Source organism: Talpa occidentalis, unplaced genomic scaffold, assembly GCF_014898055.3.
Source record: "Talpa occidentalis isolate TD23 unplaced genomic scaffold, MPIMG_talOcc4v2.1 talOcc4.3, whole genome shotgun sequence".
In the NCBI taxonomy this organism is placed as follows: Eukaryota; Metazoa; Chordata; class Mammalia; order Eulipotyphla; family Talpidae; genus Talpa; species Talpa occidentalis.
In genome coordinates this window covers 7,533,215-7,556,791 of record NW_023603184.1, presented here as the reverse complement: position 1 = coordinate 7,556,791, position 23,577 = coordinate 7,533,215, and the positions used below count along the sequence as shown (strand labels likewise).

At 40.5% G+C, this 23,577-nt stretch overlaps 1 protein-coding gene across 2 annotated transcripts in view; it reads left to right on the top strand.

Moving 5' to 3' along the window:
* TTC17 (tetratricopeptide repeat domain 17) overlaps positions 1-23,577 on the top strand; it is an 89,114-nt gene that overhangs the window by 51,912 nt on the left and 13,625 nt on the right. The window contains exons 17-22 of one of the 2 annotated variants that reach the window (XM_037522432.2): positions 6,174-6,344; positions 13,232-13,491; positions 13,593-13,746; positions 17,565-17,685; positions 19,808-19,967; positions 21,207-21,290. In XM_037522432.2, coding sequence (XP_037378329.1) covers positions 6,174-6,344; positions 13,232-13,491; positions 13,593-13,746; positions 17,565-17,685; positions 19,808-19,967; positions 21,207-21,290 — 950 coding nt within the window. The remainder of the gene's footprint in view (positions 1-6,173; positions 6,345-13,231; positions 13,492-13,592; positions 13,747-17,564; positions 17,686-19,807; positions 19,968-21,206; positions 21,291-23,577) is intronic. The other variant, XM_037522433.2, reaches the window with a different exon arrangement.

Below are 23,577 nucleotides of genomic sequence, written 5' to 3'. Positions count from 1 at the left end.
CACTGGTCAGGCTGTAGCTAAGGCAGGGTTTGAACTCACACCGTGGACTGTGTTCCTCATGGGCCAGCTGCGCTGGCTACTGTAGGACTATCACACCTCTGAAGGTGGAGATCGTAAAGGTATCTTTTACCTGCAATGTTTCTTCCTTCCTCAAGGGTACCTCTTATTCTGCGTGGTACCCAAGTCTCACATGCCACCCACAGTTACAGTTTTCTGGTGATACTTTTTTCCATTTTTAAAAAAAAATTTTTATTTATGCATACAAGAATTGGGGTGCAGGCCTGAGAAGTAGGGGGTGAGAGAATTCACCAGATACAGAGTAGGAATCAGAACAGGCGGATTGACTGAAATATATTACTGAGGGGAGCAGTAGGCAAGACAGGAGAGGTCTGCTGCCATGTGGGTCAGCTCCCTGGCCAGGATGGAACTCAGACTACAGTAGCTGGCAATAGCTTGACAGCTCTCAGACTTCACCCCTGCACTTCCAGCGAGGTCTTTCTGGTGATATTTTAAAGAAATTTTGCAAAACACTGGTGAGCAACTGAAAGAAACTTTCGGTCACCTCATGAGTTGTTTTGCTACCTGTTTTTATTTTTTTTTTTAAAGATTTATTTATTTATTATTTATACAAGCACTGGGTACAGTCAGAAGCGCGGGAGGGTGAGAGAATTCACCAGAGCCAGAGCGGGGAGCAGAGCAGGCAGAAGGAACGAAGTACACTGCGGAGGGGAGCAGCGGGCGGCAGGAGAGGTCTGTGCACCATGTGGGACCCTCCTCCGGTGGCCGGGGAGCAGCCGGGGATCGAACTGGCGATGCAGAGGCTGCGGGCAGCTTCGCAACCCAGCGCTCAACCGCTGCGCCACCGGGGAGGCCCTGCTACCTGTTTTTAAAGCTATCCTTCATTGGAGAAATACCCTTACCTTATGAGGTAGCTACGATTAACATACAGTAACATAGTCACATGTTCGTTCTAAATTACCTATTTACAAAAAACATTAGTTTCAAAATTATGAGCATAATTTTGAGTGCAGTTGAGTAGGAAGATTAAAAGATCAGTGTTTTCTGTATTTTCCCTCCAGGTACTTGCTACTTGGTTGAATGTGTCAGGATGTGTCCTATAAGGTAACTTTTCTAAAAGGTAGAAGAAAGGAGACTTCAGAGTATAATACAATCCTATTAGAGCAGCAATAATATCTTTAGAATATTTCACTTTTCATGAAGACCATTTTTCTAACATCTGTTCCTTTGCCTTCGGCAAATAAAATGCAAATTTGAATTCTAGTTCCCTTTACTAATCAGTTTAATTTTTATTTATGTCTTAGGAATTCATTAAATAATAGGCAGTATAGGAGTATTTCACTTTATTTGTCATATGAAAAAAAGTATGCTAGAGAGAGAAAGATTTGGGGGAAAGACTGAAGCAAAAGTAGCAACCCAAAGGGAGTTGTTGAACAAAAAGAGGTAAGGGTCGATGTAACTTGACATAGTATTATAGTCTGTTTTCATAGTATATGGCATGAATTCACACCATGTACCCAAAAATGTCATTTAGAAAGCATAGAGCTGACTGAAGTTTTTTGTTTCCGTTTGTTAGGGGTATTTTTATATAATTTCTAAATATTTCAGGATACAGATATGCTGAGAAGTTTAATCTGAATTAATTGCTATTTTTTTCCAAAAGACTGATAGAAATAAACTGTATACTGCCTCCAGCATATCCCCCCTCCCCTACCATTACACATACATTGGAAATTAGATTAATACCTTTATCAGTTCTAAGAGCCAGTTGAACATGTAGAGATTCTGTGTTGGCTATAGCTAGAAGGCCTTATTAAAATAAATTATGTTGGGATAACTTCTTTGCAACTTTTCAGGGAGACAGGAGTAATAATAGCCATTTTCCATGTTCTGGGCAATGGTATCGCTCTTTGCACTTAATTTCAACACCTAATGACGTGGACACTATTATGACACTCAGTTTGCAAATGAGGAAGCTGCTACACAAAGCAGTTAAAAATAACTTGCCCTTCACCACACACCTAGAAAGCAGTAGAAACAGTATTTGAGCTCACTTAGCCTGACTCCAGTTTTTGCCTTTACCCACTGTGCTCTTAGACTAAAGGAATGACAGGAGCCTGTGATTAGTTTTCATGGTTAATTTTACTTAATTGACTCTAGTAGCTCTCAACTTATTTGTGGCATTTTTTAAATTATTATAATTAACCCTAAAGAATCCTAAGATACCCAACCAGTTATCTCTTACCAACTTATTAGATTCAGAGGGTAAGAATTCTAACTATTAGTTACCCAATTCTAGTTAGAAGATAAAAATAAATGTTTATTTATTAATAATAATAGGAGTTCCTGAGAGCTCTGAAAACTTCTTTACCCACAGGATAAATTGTTCCTTTATCCCTTAGGAGACTTATGATTTGACAAGCATTATTAAATATTTAGTTATTTTCCATAACATCCAGATCAGACAGGTTAATATTAATAATTCAATTTCTGTAGACAGGACTCTCAGCACAGAAAGGGATGTTGGTATGTCTACGATCTCGTAGCAATTCCATAATCAGAAATACCCTCTTTGGAGTTTTATCGTTAGTTGGTATTGCTTTAATGTCTTATGCCTAAGAAAAACCAAACTACCAGATGCTAAATGAATTAGATGCTAAATGCCTTGCAAGCAAATACACAGCATTAAGCACAGAAAAGTATTTCCATTTTCACTTGGGATCTTGTTATCTAAAGCATTTCATTTAAATCATGTAGTTGCTTTTTGTAAAAAATGCGTAATTTCAAGGTTAGATCAAGGCATAGAATATTCTCATTTTTGTGTCAGCAAAAAATAATAGTCACATACATGAAAGATGACGTCTTCCATTTCCCCTCTCCAACCTTGCCTTGTGTTTCTTTAATGAGAACATCATCTGCACCTCTGCTGAGAAGACAAGTAATATTTTTCCACATAGGCAACTTTTTTTAGTTCCCTTTTGAGCCGGAGTATCACTACCGTAGTCCAAAGAACAGAAACTTTCCTTCTAAGGTGCTTCAGTTCTCCCTCATTCAACTGGAAGGTTTAATTAAAAATTAGGCAACTCAACTTTCTATTCTTAGCCTATTTATGTAAATCACTCTCAGCGAGTCTGTTTTTAACTCAACACAACAAAATATTAACAGTTCTAATCTTAATGCATGCAGTTTTTACTTCATCATTTTCATTCTGCTTCCAAGAAATAATGCAAATTTCTTATTCATCCTTTTATTCCTCCAGTTCTCCCTGATCCCTTTTTCTGCCCTCCCTCTGAGAGATGTTGACCTCGATTTCCTGGGTTGGAGGACAAGACATTCTTAGAATGCACAGGCTTGCTTCCAGAGGGTGTCTGGGTTTGAGGTCATGCAGGAGGACTAATTTTAGCGTCAAGATCTTATGCACATCATATCTTGTAAATTACCTATAAAGCAGTTTTCAGTATTGCAGACATTTAAAAAGATGAAACCAATTAAATTTTTATAGTGGGAAGAGAGTGGGAGAGAAAAATAAGAGATGCAAAGGTTGGAGGAGGAAGTCAACTGCAGGAAACAGCTAGAACTACACCAGGTTCCAGTCTTCAGGACTTGTCCTTTGCTTTTGTAATATAAAGTTTTTTTTTTTTTTTTTTTTTTTTAAAGATTTTATTTTTTTATTTTTTTTTTTTTTATAGAGGCATGTTTTATTTATTTATTTATTTGTTTGTTCATTTGTTTTGTTTATACATGCACTGGGTACAGTCAGAAGCGCGGGAGGGTGAGAGAATTCACCAGAGCCAGAGCGGGGAGCAGAACAGGCAGAAGGACCGAAGTACACTGCTGAGGGGAGCAGCGGGTGGCAGGAGAGGTCTGCGCACCATGTGGGACCCTCCTCCGGTGGCCGGGGAGCAGCCGGGAATCGAACCGGCGCCGCAGAGGCTGCGGGCAGCTTCGCAACCCAGCGCTCTACCGCTGCGCCACCGGGGAGGCCCTGTAATATAAAGTTTTACTCATCCCGTGTCGAGGTGAAAAATGCGTAAGAGGCAATTTCACCAAAGCCGAAAGCAGACTATTCACTGTTTACTTGTTTTTTAAAATTATCAGCATTATCACCATTATTTCCTCTCTGCTTTTAATAATCATGCTTACTTATATCCCAATTAGGAATTGGTTCTGAGAAGTATGATCTTCATCGTAAATGTTAGTCCATTAGGTGTGTGCAGAGTCGCTATTGCTCTGTTTTAATGTTCTTAAGCTTCCTTTCCCGATACGTTACCCGCACATGCTAGATGATAAAGGTAGAAGTGGAGGAGACAAGTCAGCGGTCTCTGCTCACAGAAGAATCTGGAGAAAGACAGCAGCTACCATTGTGTTTGGCTTCTTTCTCTAGCCCTCTGTAGGTACACATGGGGTCTCTTTTTCTGTCAAATTGCCTCCCAAATGCAAACGAGAATTCCCGTTGCTGTTCCTGTGTGCTCCATATCATTCCTTCCTGCCTAGAAAGCTGCCTTCTCTACATTTTCTGCTGAAAAAGTAGCATTGACTAGTGCAAAGCCAAGAAGCTGTGTAGTAAGATGGAGCTGATTTGAGTCCCAGATCTACCACTTACTCTTTGACCTCAAGAAGCCACTTAATTTCACAGAGAATCCATTTCCTTCTCTGAATAATAGTTCACAAAATTTTCCTTGAGGGTGAAATGGAAGAAAAAATACAAAGATTTTCAACAAATATTAGCCCCTTCCTATTCCCCATTTTTAAACCCTACCCTTCAGAATCTTAAGTTCTGCCTCTTCACATCTTACTCTGAAGTATTTATTACTACCTCGTTATTATCTGTTTTCTTAGATTTATTGTCTCCCCAAGTTGCTTGAGAGCTAAAGCTCTCTGGAAACAAAGACTCTTACATTCTGATGCAGCCTTGTTGAACATGCTATCCCAGTTGTGTGGTAGCTAGAAATGGAAAGTGACTCTCTGTGTGTGACCCCCTTTATTAAACTCAATAAGACGGAAAGGTTTTGAGTCTGTTGCAATTTCTTGGCACAGTGAGAGAAATGGCCTGACAAGTGCTTTCTTAAACTTCTGGAATCTGAAAAGGAGTCACTACATTGCCGCAGAGCTGATAAAGCGCATACATGTCTTTGAGACAATAGCCTAAACAGTCTTCTCGGGCATGTTTGACTGTTCTGGTAAAGGAGGAAAGTTTCATATACACTTTCATCCACCGAGTTGTCTTCTAAACCAAGCAAAAAGAATTGCCTTCTAATAGAAAAGCCATGGACTTCCACTGAGCATGTGTCTTCAGTGCCACAGAACGTGAGAGAACAGGAGGACACCTGGGAGCTACCCCATCACTGCCACATGAGCCCTAACAGCTCAACAATAAACTTCTCTGCTGGGAGAATGGCCACCAGGTGGAACTGGAGAGTGTCCATGTAAACACACAGACCCTACAGGTCCAAGCTCTTCAGCTCACTGGCAAAATTGTAGCAGAGTTTAGGCTCCCTGTACATAGTCCAAAAGTATAAGAGAGCGCTGGAAACACAGTGACACTCTGGTAGATCTTTATCTACTAGACCAGAACTTGTTTTCCAAAAGTAAAGCAAGCACCTTTGTGTTACTGCCGTCTTAAATGTGGATTCTCTGCCACCACCATCCCCTCGTAAGTCCTTCAGTGTTAAATTATAAAGCCTTACCTATTGATGTATCTTTCATTTTAAGGTATGATGTGAGAATGGTATATTTCTCTGCTATAATTCTTCTATCTCCAGACTTATTCAGGTACTGATCTGTCATTTCTCACCTTTGAAAGGCACATTCAAAGTAACCTTTTTTATGTTATTGACTTTCACAGAAAAAGTTCAGTCTTTCATTATGAATGAAATGAGATCTTGGGCTTGATCTTTGGTATAGTTTCCTCCCCTCCCCCCAATACTTGGTTCTTACAATAGCCTATCAGGTGAAACTTGAACTTAACTGTAAATTCTTGAATCACAATAATGATCTGACTTCGGGCACTCCAGCACACTGATTTTTGGATATTTTGCCTGACAAAAACTAACAGTGTCACCATTTTTGCTCTTCTTGATACTTGGGGACCATGAGCTATGGGATACACAGAGAGAAGTTTCTAATGTGCTGTATCTGTGTCTCTTGTCATTGAGGTAATTGTCATGTGAAAACCCTGGACAACAGCCATGACAAACAGAAATATTTTGACAACTCACAGTCACTGGATGCAGCTGAAGAAGAGCCCCCTGAGACAGGAGCAGTGGAGGACCCTGTACTCTCTGTTGAGAATTCAGGGAGGGACTCAGATGCCCTTAGACTTGAAAGTAAGTTGATTTGACCTGAGCTGTGCTTCTGGGGTAAAATCAACTCTCAAGCTTTAAGCTTAGGCTTTTCTCTACTTTCAAGAGTTTGTTATACCGCCTTTTGACAGTCATGCATTTTGTTGCAGAATCAAGAGGGTGCCCCTCAGAGGGTGAGGCAGAAGACAAGCTATAATGTGAAAATGCTCTTCACACGTCTTTCTTGTTTCTCCACCTCGCTGTCTTCTTTTGCTAGAACAGATTTGATTAATTTATTAATTAATAAATTCTGTTTTCTTAAGGTCATTAGTCTATTGAAGTCATCGAAAAAAAAAGGAAAATATGTTGTACTTAAACTAACCCAATAAAATTTAGATTTGGAATCATGAGCATACCTCCCAGGCCCTTCCATTTTATGATCACATTTTGAACTATGGTGTACTGAACAGGTCTGGTTAAGATCACTTCTCAGTTCAGAATAGTCAGAATGAATGACTTCTTTTTAATACTCATCCTGCTTAACCACGTCGCTGCATTTGGAACTGTACACAAATACCCACTTCTTGAGCTGCTTTTCTCCTTCCTCTGTTGCCTCTGGCAGAGCACTTGCTCTTGCCTCTTCTGTTGTTATTAGAATGTCTTTCATTTTTCTTGACTTATTCCTTACTGTGCCCTTTATTTGTTGGGTTTCCCAGGATCTTAACTTCAGTCTTCTTTCCTTACCCCTCTGTGTTCTTTCTTGGTGTTTCAGATACGTTTGTGTATACCAGTACCTCCAAATCTCTGCTTTCAGCTAAGACATTCTCTACAACTCCAGATCTTACTTCCACTTTTTTTAATGGTCTCTTTATCAGGATATTCAACAAGCCATTTCAAATTTAACATACCAAATTTTGCCATTTCCTGAACTGCTTCTAACTCCTATATTCCTACACTGTTTATGGCATCACAACTCCTCAGTCACTACAATAGCCAGCCAGTCCTAAGACCTGTTGAATCTATAATCTCTTGCTAATGCGTCTCCCACTGCTTGAATTCAGACTTTCTTCATTTCTGTCTGGGCCATTACAATAAACTCATAACTGAGTTCACCATATCTAGCCTCCTACTTCAGTCTGTGTATTATGCAGAGTACTTGTAAAAGAGAATGAGAGAGAGATCTGTAATTGGTACAGCCCCCATTACCAATTTCTTGTGTGTCCAAAGAGTTGTTTCTAGGGCCTCCCCTGGTGGCACAGGCAGTTGACCGCAGCGCTGTGAAGCTGCCCGCATCCTCTGCAGTGCCAGTTCAATCCCGGCCGGCCAGCGAGGGTCCCACTTGGCACGGCAGACCTCTCCTGTCTCGCCCGCTGCTCCCCTCAGCAGTGTATTTCGTCAATCTGCCTGTTCTGTTCCCCGCTCTGTCTCTGGTGAATCCTCTCACCCTCCCGGCATCTGGCCTGTACCCCGATTCTTGTATAAATAAATAAATAGGGCCTCCCCGGTGGTGCAGCAGTTGAGCGCTGGGTTGCGAAGCTGCCCACAGCCTCTGCAGCGCTGGTTCGATCCCCGGCCACAGGGTGAGGGTCCCACATGGCGTGCAGACCTCTCCTGTCGCCTGCTGCTCCCCTCAGCAGTGTACTTCGTCAATCTGCCTGTTCTGCTCCCCGCTCTGGCTCTGGTGAATTCTCTCACCCTCCCGCTTTTCTGACTGTACCCAGTGCTTGTATAAATAAATAAATAAATCTTTTTTTTAAAAAAAGGATATTTAAATAAATAAATCTTTTAAAAAATAAAATCACATCTGATCAGGTAAGTGGCTTATGTTTAAAATTGTCAGTAGTTCTCTGTTACTTGTATGTCATAGTGTGGGAGATGAAGCAGTTCATCCCTTGGTTTTTCTCCACCTCTACCACCTACTACTAGTACCCTACGCAGCGGAAGTACAACCTTTTTACATTTCCCTTGCATGCCACACTGTTTTGAGTCTCTGTGTCTTTGACCAACCTGGGAATGGCCCATGCTTCCTCTTAGCTTTCTGTGGGTAACTCCTATACATCTCCAAGAGCCAGCTCAAATGTCACCTCCTCTGTGAAGCATTCATAAAGGTCTCCAAGCATTGAATTGCTTCATATGATGTCTTGTTCCTACTTTTTATCAAGGCATATTTCATACAGTATTAATTGCTTGTGTATCTTTGTCTCCCTTCAGATGATGAGCTGCTTATGCACCATGACCTATATCACTTTCTGTTCCTCTGTACAGTAAATATTTGTTAAAGTAATGAAACATGGCATTTGCCTTCCTGTGTGGGTTCGATTAACATACTTAGCAATTATAGGATCTTATGTTTCCTTCTAAGTGGCTTTGTATATAAAAAAATGATGTGTAAGAGAAGCAAAGTAGACCTCAAAGGGGAGTTGTGACCTTTACCTTTGCAGGTTTAGAAAATTAGTTTCATCATTTCTGCCAGAAATTATTGGATTTTTAAAAAAGACTCATTCCCACTTATTAACTCAAGAGATTGATTCTCAGACAGGATGGCCAATTTGTTCATAAATGATGGTGCTACTCCTCTCAGGTGCCTGTCAGCCCAATGTCTTTATCAGCCATCAGACTCCCACCCAACCAAATGTACACCATGAGGTTGCTTGATAAAATGAGAATCAATACCAGTGAAATTGAGTATAGTCAGGGTTGTTTCAGTTTATGGAAGCTGCTGTATTCCAGTATAGCTCCATAGTGTCCAGAATGCTTGTGATCACCAAATTAGTCTTTTTCTAGGACACTTCAGAATATAACCCAACCAAAACCTTGCCCCTCTTTCCTTGTGTTTTGAATACATCAACACCTGAGACAGATTATAACCCGACTCTCCAGTTTCTTCAGGACCGTGTGTGTCTCCCCCCGCCCCCCGGCCCAGATCCATTCACTCTGCATCCTGGGGCCACAGCACAGCTGCCTTGTGTGGGGCTAGGTGTCGCCCAGGCCCTTCAAGGCCATGCAGACTACCTTAGAGTGGGTTCCTCTGCAGACTGCTGATTAACCCAAAGTATAATAATTGTTCTTATTAGTTTTACTCTCAGGTACCACATTCTCTTTACCTACTGTCTGTATTCTGGGAGTACCTTATTCTCCTGGATACTGATAGCAAGTCCAAATTCCTACCAGCAGGCTTCCTACAATGTGGTTCTCAGGGTCAGAAAAGCTCCATTGTTAAGTGCAAATAGTGAGTTATAAAGAGTCAAGCATAGACCATAGGAATTTTCAAAAATTATTTTTGGAAAAAATTTAAATACAAATAGTTAAACCTCTCCAGTAACCATAAGCTATTATGATAAGCTCTATTTTTTGTGATGCTTTACAATTTATAAAATATTATGAATTACATAATAACATTATGAAATAGATATTATTACTAAACCCATTTCATGGATGAGAAAATTGAGAATCAGAGAATCTTAAGATATTCAGCAGGTGGCATAACTAAGCTCATTCCATACTCATGTCTTCCCATCCCATGTACTGTGTCCTTGGCCTGTGGTTCTCAGAAATAGGGATTAGATGGATTGATAGATTAGAACTTAGTTTTTTCATTGGTAAGGTTCATTTTTAAAGGAAACTACCATCTGCTTTTACCATTATTTTATAAAACAAAGACATCTTTGTCAAATGTCAAAAAAGTACAGTGATGATCTCAGAGTAAAAGTCAGTCTTTCGCAAAAGTAGATACCAACATGTGAGTATCTAGATGTGTGTGCATGTAACATAACTATACTGTACGCATTTCCCTTTTGTTTGTCTCATTTTGCTGGCCCTCTGTTCAAATCCTGCCTCCGGTCATCTGCCTTCCTTTCATAAGCACTTTGTGAGTACACTCAAGTGCTTTTTTTCCTCTAGAAAAAACATAAATGTTCTCTCATCGTTTGACAGATAGAGTCTTGTGTCTCCAAATTGACTATAAATTGACATTTTTTAAAGATTTATTTATTAATGCACACAAGAACTGGGGTACAGGTCAGAGGTATAGGGGATGAGAGGATTCACCAGAGACAGAGTGGGATACAGAAATACACTGGGATCAACTGAAATACAATGGGATCAACTGAAATACACTGCTGAGGGGAGCAGTGGGTGAGACAGGAGAGGTCTGCTGCACCATGTGGGTCAGCTCCCTGGCCAGGGATTGAACTCATGCTGCAATGGCTGCCGATAGCTTCATAGTGCTGAGAGTTAACCCCTTACGCCACCAGGAAGGCCCCTAATTGTAAATTGACATTCAATTCTTAAGCGTCACATTGCTTAGGTTCACATGCTTTTTTGTACCTACATAATGTAGCTTATGACCTGGAGGTAGGCACATAGTAGGCTTTAAATACATAAAGATTGGTTGTTTTTTTCTAACTCATAGCACACACCTGTGACCTGCCCCTTCCTCTCCTTTGTTTAGTATTGCCCTTTAGGAATGGTGTCACCCCAAGCCCCTTTGAAAAGGTCTAATGGCTGCCGGCAACGGGAGTCTGCAGCAAGTTCCATTGTCTCTTAATGTAAATGTTGATTTCCATCAATAAAAGCCCCATTCTCTAAGAACTTATTAATAAGGACATATATCACCATACGGTAAGGTCACAGGGAAGCATTAAACTTTGGGAACTGGGCTTGCAGAACTCTTTGCAACTGAACACCACCAATGTTTTCTAAATGCAGTTACTGAATGGAAATGAGACTTTCAGACACAGCGTCTGTATGCTGGTCTAACTGTACACTGGGGAATTAGTTACCTACAGTTTCCCTTTGGCAAAAGCCGCTTTTCTTTAAGCCCATATTCTTGGTTATGACCAAATCTATCAAAAATCCTTTCCCGTCTCAGAACCAAGGGCAAGGAATCCCATGGTAGCCATAGGAGAAGGAAGGAGAGAAAGCTAAATTAACATGAGGAATATCTAGAGACAGATCTGTTGCTACAAGTCAGATGCCAGGCAGTTTTTCTAATTAAGTTGCTATTTGGGGTCTCTGCGGCAACCATGTCCAGCTGCTTTCTTGGGTTAGCTGTTGAAAAGTTTATAAATCATACAGCGTGCTGGACACCATGCTAAGGCATGCAGAGCGTCTGCCTCTCTGTTGTTTACCATTCAGCTAGGGTGACAGTAACTTAATACATGACAAGGTAACTTTAGAGTTTAAAAAATCTCGGATCACTAGCAGGACAAGACACAGGCAGGAACAGCAGATCCTTGGGAACCTCACTAACCAGATTACTCTTGAGTTCCTATTTTTTCTACAGCTATTTGAACTTGCTCTGTGCCAGACACAATGTTAGACATTTGGAATAAGATAGAAACTAAAAATTAGAACTCTTTGTCAACCCTACATTTATACTAGTGGCTGAACAATTTAGGCAAATAACCACCACTCCTATCTGAATATCCTAAAGAAAAAGCTTTTGCAAGCCATCTTAATTTATGCCTGTCTTGGAACTCTACTAATAGTAATTATTAAGCAATAGAAGCCAACAGTTTGGTTCAGAAAACCTAAAAGGAACTTGCTTGAAAGGACAGTAATACATTTTATAGTTACTCATTAACAAATGGAAGAACCCTGTAACTTTTTCAAGGAAGAATAATAGAGCTTTCTAGTAGTACTCCTAGCTTAACAATAGACTGTCCCACTTTCAGGAGTAGAAAGTGGAACAGGAGATATGCCACCAGAGCTAAGAGTGACAATGAGACCTTCAGTGAGTCGCACTCGAAACTTGAAGTTGTTTTTATCCATCTTCCACATCCCAGGCTTCTTCAGAAGCATTTCTAAGATGGGTTTCTCTCTATGATGGTAGGTCTTGTTGGTATGGATGTGATATTCCTGACCATGACCTCCTTAATACCATATTAGAAATCACTGAGCAAGCCAGTTACTACCAATTGGAAATTATTGGTCTGGCATAAGTAGGATAACGTAGACTGGCATTTTGTGAGCAGGTTACCCACTGGGTTCATATCATAGAAGTTCATATTCCATTCTGGTTTTTTGTTTTTGTATTCTGCCTACTTTCAAAAAGAATTGGGGATGATTTTCATGGAACACACAATATAACTCAGCCATTAATTCAAAATAAATAGCAAAAGTTAAGCAGTAAAACATTTATTTAAAAAAGGAAAACATTCTATTAAGAAACTCAGACTAATTTTGCCCTAAATTTCCTACTTATCTAAGCATAGAGGGGAATTTGTGGGTTTTCGTAACCTTCCTTGTATCAAATGGGAACATTGATTTCACCAGAGAGAATTTTTACTGCCTCATTGTACTGAGAGAAATCTATGAGTCTTTACATAAAGAACTTGAGCTATGTAACAAATATCTTGATAACCATTTAGAAAAAAATTACATTAGTATATTGCTATTTTCTTATATTAGCAATTAGTAAAAATGTAGGTCTTCATGTGAAATTAAGATAACTTCCCATTTAACAAATCATTCAGTTAAAGCAATTGGACTATAAGATCTCGATATGCAACTATGATATTTCACACGCTATTTGATTATAAGAATCCCACATACTACATAAATAACATCATAATTAACATCATCTTTGACATCTGTGTTTTCTATGTCTAGATGGATTGTTTTGTTTTGTTTTGTTTTCCAAACAAAATATATACCTATTTACATATATAAGATAGCTGCATATATCAGATACATTTTTAACTGTCCTCATGTTCCCCAGTGGTATACTCAAACTGCTGTCAGGTGATGAAGATGATAATTTTATTATGAATTTTGAGAATGCTGTATTTTTATATTTTTTAATGAAGATGGGCTATAGGAGAGCCTCTAAGCAGGACCAAAACTTTTCTAAAAAGACAATGTTGGAGTCCCTCGAGTACTTGACTGAGTACTATGTAATTTTTAATAACATGCCGGCCCTTGAATTTCAGGTACAGTGGTTGAGGAAAGCAATGGTTCTGATGAGATGGAGAATTCAGATGAAACAAAAATGTCAGAAGAGATATTGGCTTTGGTGGATGAATTTCAACAGGCATGGCCTCTGGAAGGCTTTGGGGGAGCACTAGAGATGAAAGGGCGGCGTCTGGACTTGCAGGGCATACGGGTTCTGAAGAAAGGTCCCCAGGATGGAGTGGCCAAAAGCTCTTGCTATGGAGACTGCAGAAGCGAAGATGATGAAGCAACAGAATGGGTGAGAGTTTGCAGTCTTGTTCCTAAAGCCACCAATACCCACAGCCATTGACAGATTGGATAATTGGTCTTATTTATCCCTAACCTGTTTCTGTTTCACAGATCACATTCCAGGTCAAACGTGTAAAGAAACCCAAAGGAGATCATAAGAAAACACCTGGGAAAAAGGTAGAATCAAATCAAGCAGAAAATGTTCATCGCTACCAAACAAACCTAGAGATCACCGGTCCAAAGGTGGCATCTCCTGGGCCACAAGGTAAAGTTGAACGTTCGCTATGCCAGTTTCTTTCAGATTTCATGGTATCTGTTCTCACAAAGGATGTGTTCGTTACTTGAAGTAAATTAGATGAGAAGGTAATTTGGTCAAGTGAGCAAGACGCCATTGATTGGTATAAAATTTCTTGACATTTACTTGATATTTTTTACTAACATAGGCTGTTTGAATCATTTTCTGATCATCTTGAACCTAAATATCCTAGTGTTTCTTAGCTCAACAGTCCAATTTCACATGTTAAAATGTGGGTTTGAGACACACTCCCTGGGTTCAAACACCGTTCAGCCATTTTTTTCCCTGTGCCTCATTTTGCTTATTTACAAGATGGGGATAGTTATCATTTACTTTACAGAGTAGTTATGAGGATTATGTGAATTTCTACATGTAAAATGCTTTATTTTTTTTTAAAGATTTATTTATTTATGCATACAAGAACTGGAGTACAGGACAAAGGTGTGGGGTGTGAGAGGATTCACCAGAGACAGAGTGGGGAACAGAACAGACAGATTGACTGAAATACACTGTTGAGGGGAGCAGCAGGTGAGTCAGGAGAGGTCTGTTGCACCATGTGGGTAGCTCCCTGGCTGGGCATCAAATTCCTGTTGCAGTGGCTGTGGATAGCTTCAAAGGTTGCATCTTAACCCCTTGCACCACCAGGGAGGCCCTAAAATGCTTTAAATAAACAGGACACACAGGGATCAATAAACATTAACTCTCCTGTGACATTTCTGTGTGTCAGATGTCTCCATAAGTTGTGCATAAATACTTTGGAAAAGCACATTTACCTGAAAATCTGGTGTGTGCTTTTCAGAGCTCACAGGTGACTGAAGCCTGTCTCTTGATTCCAGGTTCAGACCCAGTGCTGTGAGTCCACTGGACTTTCTTTTGCCATAATTAAATAGTAACAGAGTGTCTTTTTAAAAAGTATTATCTCCTGGGGCCTCCCCGGTGGCCCAGCGGTTGAGCGCTGGGTTACGAAGCTGCCCGTGGCCTCTGCGGCGCCGGTTCGATCCCCGGCTGCTCCCCGGCCACCGGAGGAGGGTCCCACAAGGCGCGCAGACCTCTCCTGCCGCCCGCTGCTCCCCTCAGCAGTGTACTTTGGTCCTTCTGCCTGCTCTGCTCCCCGCTCTGGCTCTGGTGAATTCTCTCGCCCTCCCACGCTTCTGACTGTACCCAGTGCATGTATAAACAAACAAACAAAACAAAATAAATAAATAAATAAAAACATGCCTCTATTAAAAAAAAAAAGTATTATCTCCTTTTTAAAAGGATATTTCCACTGCTTCAGACTTAAAAAATTTAAGGTAAATTCATAAAATGTGTCTTATTAATTTGCTGTGAGCATTTACCTAAGCTGAAAGAGAAGGCACAGCATAAAATATAAAGAAGGGGATCAGCTTGGCTAATCCCAGAGTGAACCATGACTTGTGACAATAATCAGGACTTCAAAAAGGACATTTTGTCATGATTGGAGTCAAAAGCATGAAGTGATTTTACTATTTAAGGAAGAGAGCATGTGTGAACAGATTATAGGAAATGGCACTTTCCCTATTAGGTCTGTCTTCTGCAGGCAGAGGAAGGTGTTCAAACTGTAAAACATCTTCATAAAAATGAAAATTCCAATGGACTGCATAGTAAATATGATGCAATCATAAAAGAAGATTTAGATGGATTCCTACATACTTTTAAGGTGCAGAAGGACTTATAAATCAGAGCGAAAGAGGGAAAAAAATCATAATTCTGGTACCAGAAAACATCACCGAATAGAAAAGCAAAGGACTAAAACAAAGTAATGTTTGCAGAATATTTGTATATATTTACAGAATACATGATAAACTCAGGATATCAAAGTCATTTAAAGAACACCTATAAATCAATATAAAAATAACATTTCAATAAAATGTGTGCAATGTTCATAGGCTCATTGCCAGATGCACACACAGAATCCTGTACACAAGTGAGCACTAAATATGCAAGAAAGTGTTCAGCCTCACTCACGTCAAAGCATGAACAGTGAGATACCTTCTTTGCTTATCAAATTGTCTCTACATGTATAATACACAGAGAATGTTAGTGAAACAAATGTTGAGATAGTTTGACTGGATGTATTAGGAAAATGTAAAAATATACCAACAATCCTACTTGTCATTTCTTCTAAGTAAATCATCCAACAGGTGCCAAAGGTAGTAGAGATCTGACCATAGTAAAAATGTCCATGCTAGCCACCAGGTAGCTCTGAACCAGCCATGCTTCGCTTCTGTGCCTTTGTACATGCTGTTCCCCCTGCCTCAACAACACTAAAAAACCACCTTAAACTTCAAGCTCAAGCTTAAGTGCCATCTCTTCCTCGGTACTCCCGGTGGAATTATTTGCTCTCTGCTGTGAGCTCAAGAGCAGGTCCAATTCTCTGTTTCCCAGCATCTTACACAGTCCTCAGTGACTCATAATAGATGTTCAATAACTTTTTCAATTGAATTTTTTATTATAAAAATGAGATTTATTGTGAAATTTATGGTGTAGTTCTTCAAGTTGTTAATTAAAACAGGGTTAACTTGAGACTCTTCCAAACTTCTTTTTATCAAGATCAAATCTCAGCCCCTGCCTGTAATTCCTGTTGTTAAATTCCTGCAGTATGAAAAGAATATACAGAACCAGTTTTCCTTCCTGTCCATTCCACTGTAATTCCTTTAGGAGAGCTCTTCCCATTCAAGACTTAGTTCTGATCTTTTCTTGGGAACTGGAAAGGGGATCTGTACATAAAAGTGAGTGCTTATAAATGACATCAATAAACAAAGCTTTAAAAACCCAACTTTAAATAGCCTGGTGATGGGCCTCCCGGGTTGAGCGCAGCACTGTGAAGCTGTTCACAGCCTCTGCAGCGCGGGTTTGATCCCGCCAGCTGGCAAGAGTCCCACATGATGCATCAGACCTCTTCTGTCTCGCCCGCTGCTCCCCTCAGCAGTGTATTTCGGTCATTCTGCCTGTTCTGTTCCCTGCTCTGTCTCTGGTGAATCCTCTCACCACCCACCGAGTTCTTGTATGCATAAATAAATAATGTCCTTTTAAAAAATTTTTAAAAATAATAAAACCTGCCTCATGAGATTATAGATTGTGAATCACTTAGCCCCAGAACACAAAGTGAGAGCTCGTAAAATAAATGGAAACCTTTCATTATCATTGTTATTCCCCATCCTGCCGCTTCTCTTTACAGCAGTGGTTCTCTACCGGGGATGATTTTGCCGTCCCCGGCAATGTTTGGTAATATCTGGAGACATTTTTTGGTTGTCACATCTGGAGGAAGGTCCTACTGACGAGGAACAGGTGGAGGCCAGGGGCGCTGCTCAGGACAGAGCCCACAACAAAGTCTCATCCAGCCCGCAGCATGAGGAGTGCTGGAGAAACCTGCCTTGGCGATAGATATTTCTGCTCCCTAAGTTAGAGTTGTCTTTATAAAGTCAAAATGTAGAAGGGTAAAAATTAAGTTTGGTATGAGTATTAACAATGAAGAATGTCTTAAATCTTATCTCGCATTGATCTGCCTTAAATCCATTGAAGAACTCATTTATTTTTACTTCACCATCTATCTTGGAGAGCATGGCTTTACTCAAAGGTGATTTTGAGTAAAATTGCTGTGAATGACAAGGCTTTAATTAGTTCTCTAGATGGTAGACATTCTAAAGTCTAGAAGTATGACTGGCACCTGCAGACACAAATGTGGGTGAAGTCATCCCCAGGGCATAAGGCACTGGGGATTCTGTTCCTTTGCCGTTGTGCTGATAGATGACATACTTTGCTTCCAGGAAAAAAGCGTGACTACCAGAGTCTGGGATGGCCCAGCCCAGATGAGTGCGTCAAACTCCGCTGGGTAGAACTGACAGCCATCGTGAGTACCTGGCTTGCAGTTTCTTCAAAAAACATTGAGTGAGTATCTTAAACCTCTCATGACACTTGTGTGCCGGGGAATCCACGGGACCTCAGCTGACTTCAGAGAGGCCCTTCTTGGTCAGCAGCCACTAGGAGACGCTTCCTTTCTAGGGTTTGGGGGTTCAGAGGATGACCACCACTGGCTTTAGCCCGCAGAGAGACTCAACCCAGTGCACTGAAACAGTGAATACACCCCACTTCTTCATGACTTCCCCCACCCTTTGAAGCTGTCCAGAGGTCTTGTATAACTTACTTAACTTAAAAACTGGAATGCTCTCTACAGAAGCACAAAGCTTGTGGTCTCTCACTGACATTGTATGCTTGAAAAGGAGCCAAAGCAAATCTGGATTTAGAGCTACCAAAATACAAGCCAAGCAGCGTTGTCTCTCTGATAACTGCTTTCTGCTCCTTGAACTCTAATTCTCTTGCTGGCCCCTGTCTTACTTAAGTATTGGAGTTCCCCAAGATTTACCACTAAGATTTCTTATTTTATAATCACTCCTCGTCAAACTGATCTTCTCCCAAGAAGTTCTATCCCCACTGACATGTTGACAACAACCTAATTCTCAACTCCAAGCCAGACCTTTCTTCAAGGTCCTTAACCCATCTGTCCACTTATCTATCTGACCTCTCTGCCTAGATCTCTTTCAGCATCCCAGACTCAGGAAAACTAAATAATTTCCTTGCCCACTCTCCTTCCAAAGAAACACTTGTTTTGTCTGTTTCCATATCTTATTCTTAGTAAGTAGCTCCAGCAGTGCTTAGACCAGAATCCTGGGAGTCATCCTTAACCACTGCTCTCCTTGCCCCTATTCCAGCCTCTTATCAATTCTTATCACTTTACCCTCTGAGTATTTTTCAAAACCATCTGCTTTTCTCCATCTCCACGCTGCCTGCTTAAACCAGAGCACCATCATCTCCACTTAGATTCCTCTGTAGCCTCCGAGTTGGACCTCTTGTTCTATTCAATTCATTCTCTCCACGGTACTCAGAATTCTTCCTCAAATGTAAGTCAAAAAATTCTTCAAGTACTCTTGTAACTTCTTATTGATATTTATAGTGGCCCTTCCTGATCTGCCCCTGCCTGTTTTCCATCTTCAGCTCTGCCCACCCTCCCGTCGAGCCCACACGTGCTGTCTCGTCTGCCAGTGGTGGTGTCCTCACCCCCTTCTCCCTACCTGCTTCGTGTTGGTACTCCTCCTTCTGGTCTCAACATAATTCTTCCTCAAAGAATCCTGCGCTCACCACCCCCCTCCTCCGTCAGCACAGAGGAAATATAAACCCTCCTACAGGGGTACTGACGTCATACCGTGTGTTTATCTTTTATACCTTATCACCTCAGTAGTAATTGAATCACTCACAAGACTATGACCAATATAACAGCAGGGACCAGGTATGTTTTGTTAATTATTCTAGAGCCGGTATCTGACTGTAATAGGCACTGAGTAAATGATGAATGGGCATCTAATATATGTTAAGCTTTTTTTAACAGCTAGGAATAAAGTTAGGTGATGCCAATTTGTCATGTCAGTATATAAGTAACATTTTGCCTGTATATAGCAGGAAAATGACCATTAGTGGGCCATGAAGGGAATTACTTATATTTTATACACAGATAAAATACGTACAATTTACTGTCTAAACTTTAGATGACTTTGTCTATAAGGACACATGTGCTTCTGTGCATAAAGGGATAGTATTTATTACTATATATACCCTGGAAAAAGAAGCCCTGGAAGAAAACTCAGCCAGCTTAAAGTTACCCCAGTGAGAAAAAGTGACCAGCAGCAGTGGGCAAACTAGACACCATGGTGCGTGGAAAGGAGGGAAAATTACTAAGTTCAGGACTCAGATCCCATCACTGCTACTTTGACATGGGGTTGACCTCTCTTCTTACATTTGACAAAAATAATTACCAGGCCCTGGAGTCCTTGCACCTGTAAAATGAGAATCAGACTACATAATATCTGAGGTCTCCGAGTCTGAGGTTCTAAGGTTCCAGACCGTCTTTGTAATATATTGATACTACAATCAACTGATTGTAAATGCACACGCTCTCTCTCACTCTTCTCCACCCACTCCAGTTTTCCATGGCTAATGTGGGATCTCTGTTTTCCAGCATCACAGAACACATAGATTTTGCCACTCCGATACAGCAGCCAGCAATGGAGCCTCTCTGCAATGGCAACCTCCCCACAAGCATGCACACCCTGGACCACCTGCATGGGGTGTCCCACCGAGCCAGCCTGCATTACACGGGTGAAAGTCAGTTAACAGAGGTGAGTACCCCACTTTATTCAGCCTCTCTATGGTTTTTAACCGCATAGTTAGGTTGCACCTGACAGCAGAAAGCCCAAGTAGCCAGGGAATTTTTTTTTTTTGCTTTTGTTTGGCTCATTGTCATCTAGGTGACCTCAGGCCAAGCCTAATTTCTTTCAAGTCCTGGGACAGAGCTCATGCTTTTTTTTTTTTTAATTACCAGTAAATTTTCATTCTGATTCATTCTTCAAGATGGAGAACTTTCTGTTTGCCTTCAGACAGAGGTTCTTTTAAAAAAGACTTGGGGGGGCCTCCCTGGTGGCACAGGGGTTAAGACACAACCTATGAAGCTATCCACAGCCACTGCAGCACGAGTTCGATCCCCAGGCAGGGAGCAACCCACATGATGCTACAGACCTCTCCTGACTCACCCGCTGCTCCCTTCAGCAGTGTATTTCAGTCAGTCCTCCTATTTTGTTCTCCAGTCTGTCTCTGGTGAATCCTCTCACCCCCGACACATACCTCTCTGTACCCCAGTTCATGTATGCATAAATAGATCTTTAAAAAAAAAAAAAAAGACTTGGGATAGTTGATTGTCCTATTGGCATTCTTAAGGAGAAGGAGGCGGGCAGGCTCAGTATATACCTAGCAAAGACTGTCCCTAGAGGAATCGGGGAAGCATGCCACAGTACCCAACAGTAGAGGCTTCGTTAAAGGCTGATATACATGCATATAAGCATATATATGCACATATAAGTAGAGATATAAGATAATATACAATGGAGCCACTAAGAAAAATGTAATAGAAATTCATTTATTGGCATGAAGAAACTTTCGGCATAAATTATGTGAAAATGCAGATGACAGTAAATACTATGATCCCAGACTCTGTGGGAAAAATGACGCATACTTCTCTATGCATAGAGAAGTATCTGAATGATATAAAGATAGTAACAGTGCTTGTGTCTGGGTGACAGGACAAATAGCAAATAGTTTTTATTTTCCTCACTGATTTCCAGTGTTGCTATAATGAATGTGTTTTGCATGTCTATAATTTTTGTTAAGTGGAAGAGGATGGAGGAGGTGGTAAAATGGCCTTACACTGTGTCTTCCACAAGACACCTTGCCAACAGAGCCACAGCCTGAGGCCCAGAGAAGCCATCTGCTGGTGTGGTCGTACCCAGCATGACCTCAGCAGTATCATCTAGATCCCTCCTCATTTCCACTCCTCTGATCTACCACCTTCCTCCCTACACCAGGTATTACAAAATCTTGGAAAAGACCAGTATCCACAGCAGTCACTTGAACAGATTGGCACCCGGATTGCCAAAGTTCTGGAAAAGGTAAGTCGCCTGCAGGAAAGCTGGAAGCCTCATCCTTCTTATCCCTCACTCCAGATCATTTGCCGCTGCGTGGCTCCCGCCCCTTCTGCTAGTTACCTAGCTCTTAGAGACTAAACTCTTCTTAGAGACGAACATGGAATAACCCCACACAGAATGTTTCAGTCACTCTTCCATTACTTTTTCCATCTCTTAACCAGTCCTTTTTTTTTTTTTTTTTTTTTTTTGGCTGCTTTGCTCACCCTCTGTGGTGAAACTTACCTAGGCAGTTTTCTCTCCTTTACTCCATTATGGGTGTAATAGAGGCGGTGGTCATGTGAACCGCAGAGCCAGGGTGCATGAAGTAAGTCAGGTGTGCTTCTGTGGTGTTTTGGATGATGTTTTGGATGAGAAACACATTGAGTCTGTCCATCTGCTCAACTCTGTGTGACATTTGTGTACATTTAATTACTTTATGGTTGAGAATCTCTCCACATGTTTACTGTATATTACGGAAGAGGTATTAAGTGATTAGAGAGTCAGCTCAACTTCCAGGGATAAAAATGACAGCGCCGTAGTGATAGGAGAATCGCATCCATTTAAGAGGGTGCGGAAGGGGCACAGCAGTCCCTGTTCATAGCAGGTCTGGCTCTGTCTGGTCTGTGAGGCCTGTTCCCCCGATTCCAGGGTAGAGAATATTCCTTGATTAGAGCCTTTTTTGGTTCTCTGTGGTTGGTTTCCTAATCTCTTTTCTCAGTTCTTGGCTCTTCTCTCTGAGCTGTCTTTTCTTTTCCATAAGAAATACTCTATGTGCAGCTAAATAACTTACTCAGTCTGCTTTCTGCCTGTCTGTGTCCCTGACACAACTCCTTAAAAAAAAAAAAATTATAAACTTTGAAATTATAAACCACTTCATCAAACAGAAGCTGCACCCACAGGTCTCTTCAGGAAGGTCCCTTATCGACTTTGAGAATTTAGAGGATCAGTGATGAGACTGACAGCTTCTCAGCAGAAGAGGTAGAAACAGAAGCCAGTGTAATAACATCTTTAAGGCTGAAAGAAGAAAACTTAAGCCTCGAAGTCTGTACCTTCAAAAATTCGGGTGAAGTTGTGTCCAAACAAAAATACAGAGAATTTGGCACCAGTAGGTCTGTCATGAAAGAAAAACTAAAGGGATTCTTCAGAAAAATGATCCCAGATAGCAATATGGACATACAAGAGGGAATGAAGAACACTGGGAAGAAAAATATAAATGAACAGTAATTACACAAAAATAATAACTGTGGTACCCTGAGGACCTTCAATTTTCTATATAACTAAAAGTCGTGGTAATAACATAAATGATGGGAGCGAAATAGATGGAGTTTAAAAGTCCTAATATTTAATTGGTATCAGCCAAGTAGTAAAAGTAATCATTTGCATTGGATTGTAATAAGTAAGAATGCAGGTTTTAAGCTCTAGGCTAACTACTAAAAATGGTTTTAAAATGTAATTTAATAGAAGAAAATGGGATAATGTAAAACATTTGATTAATCCAAAGAAAATCGAGAAAGGTAAGGACACATAAAAATAAAGTATGAATAGTAAATATATTTTCAGGAATATCAGTAAAGTACAAATAGATTATGTATAGCTTAAGTATTTAGTATGGATTTTTTTTAAATCCAGCTATATGCTGCTTATTATAAACACTTCAAATATTAGGATATTGAAGTATAAAAAGTACAATAGAAAAATATACTATGTAAACAGATTTTATAAAGAAAACTGTCATAGCTCCATTTCTATCAGGAAAATAAACTTCAATGAACAAGGCATTATTAGAACCAGAAGGACTAAAATGAAAAAAATTGATATTGACATATATTGGAGATGTGAGGGAGCAACCAGAACTCTCATACATTGGTAATAGGACACACTAAAAACTGAAAGATATATGTCACCAACAAACTTGCCCTAAAAATCACTAAAGGGATTTTTTTCAGGCAGAGGGAAAACTATCTCAGAAATATAAGAAAGAATCAAGAGCAGCAGGAAGAGCAACTGTTAGAGTAGATATGAGTATGCTTATACAAAATAATAATGGTAGTGTCTTCTGCACTTAATATAGCGACATACAGGGGAGCTGCACTGAGCACTGTGGGTACTCTTTGGCCCAGTTAGACATTTCACACCCATGCAGTCAGCCTAGCTGGTATGAGCTTCCCTCAGAAAGATGCAGGAAGCCAAGCAGAAGCAGGCATGTGCCTCCAGGGTGAGCCCTCATTTTCCTGCCAAGTGACTGTTCATGTGCAAGGGAATGATTCATTGT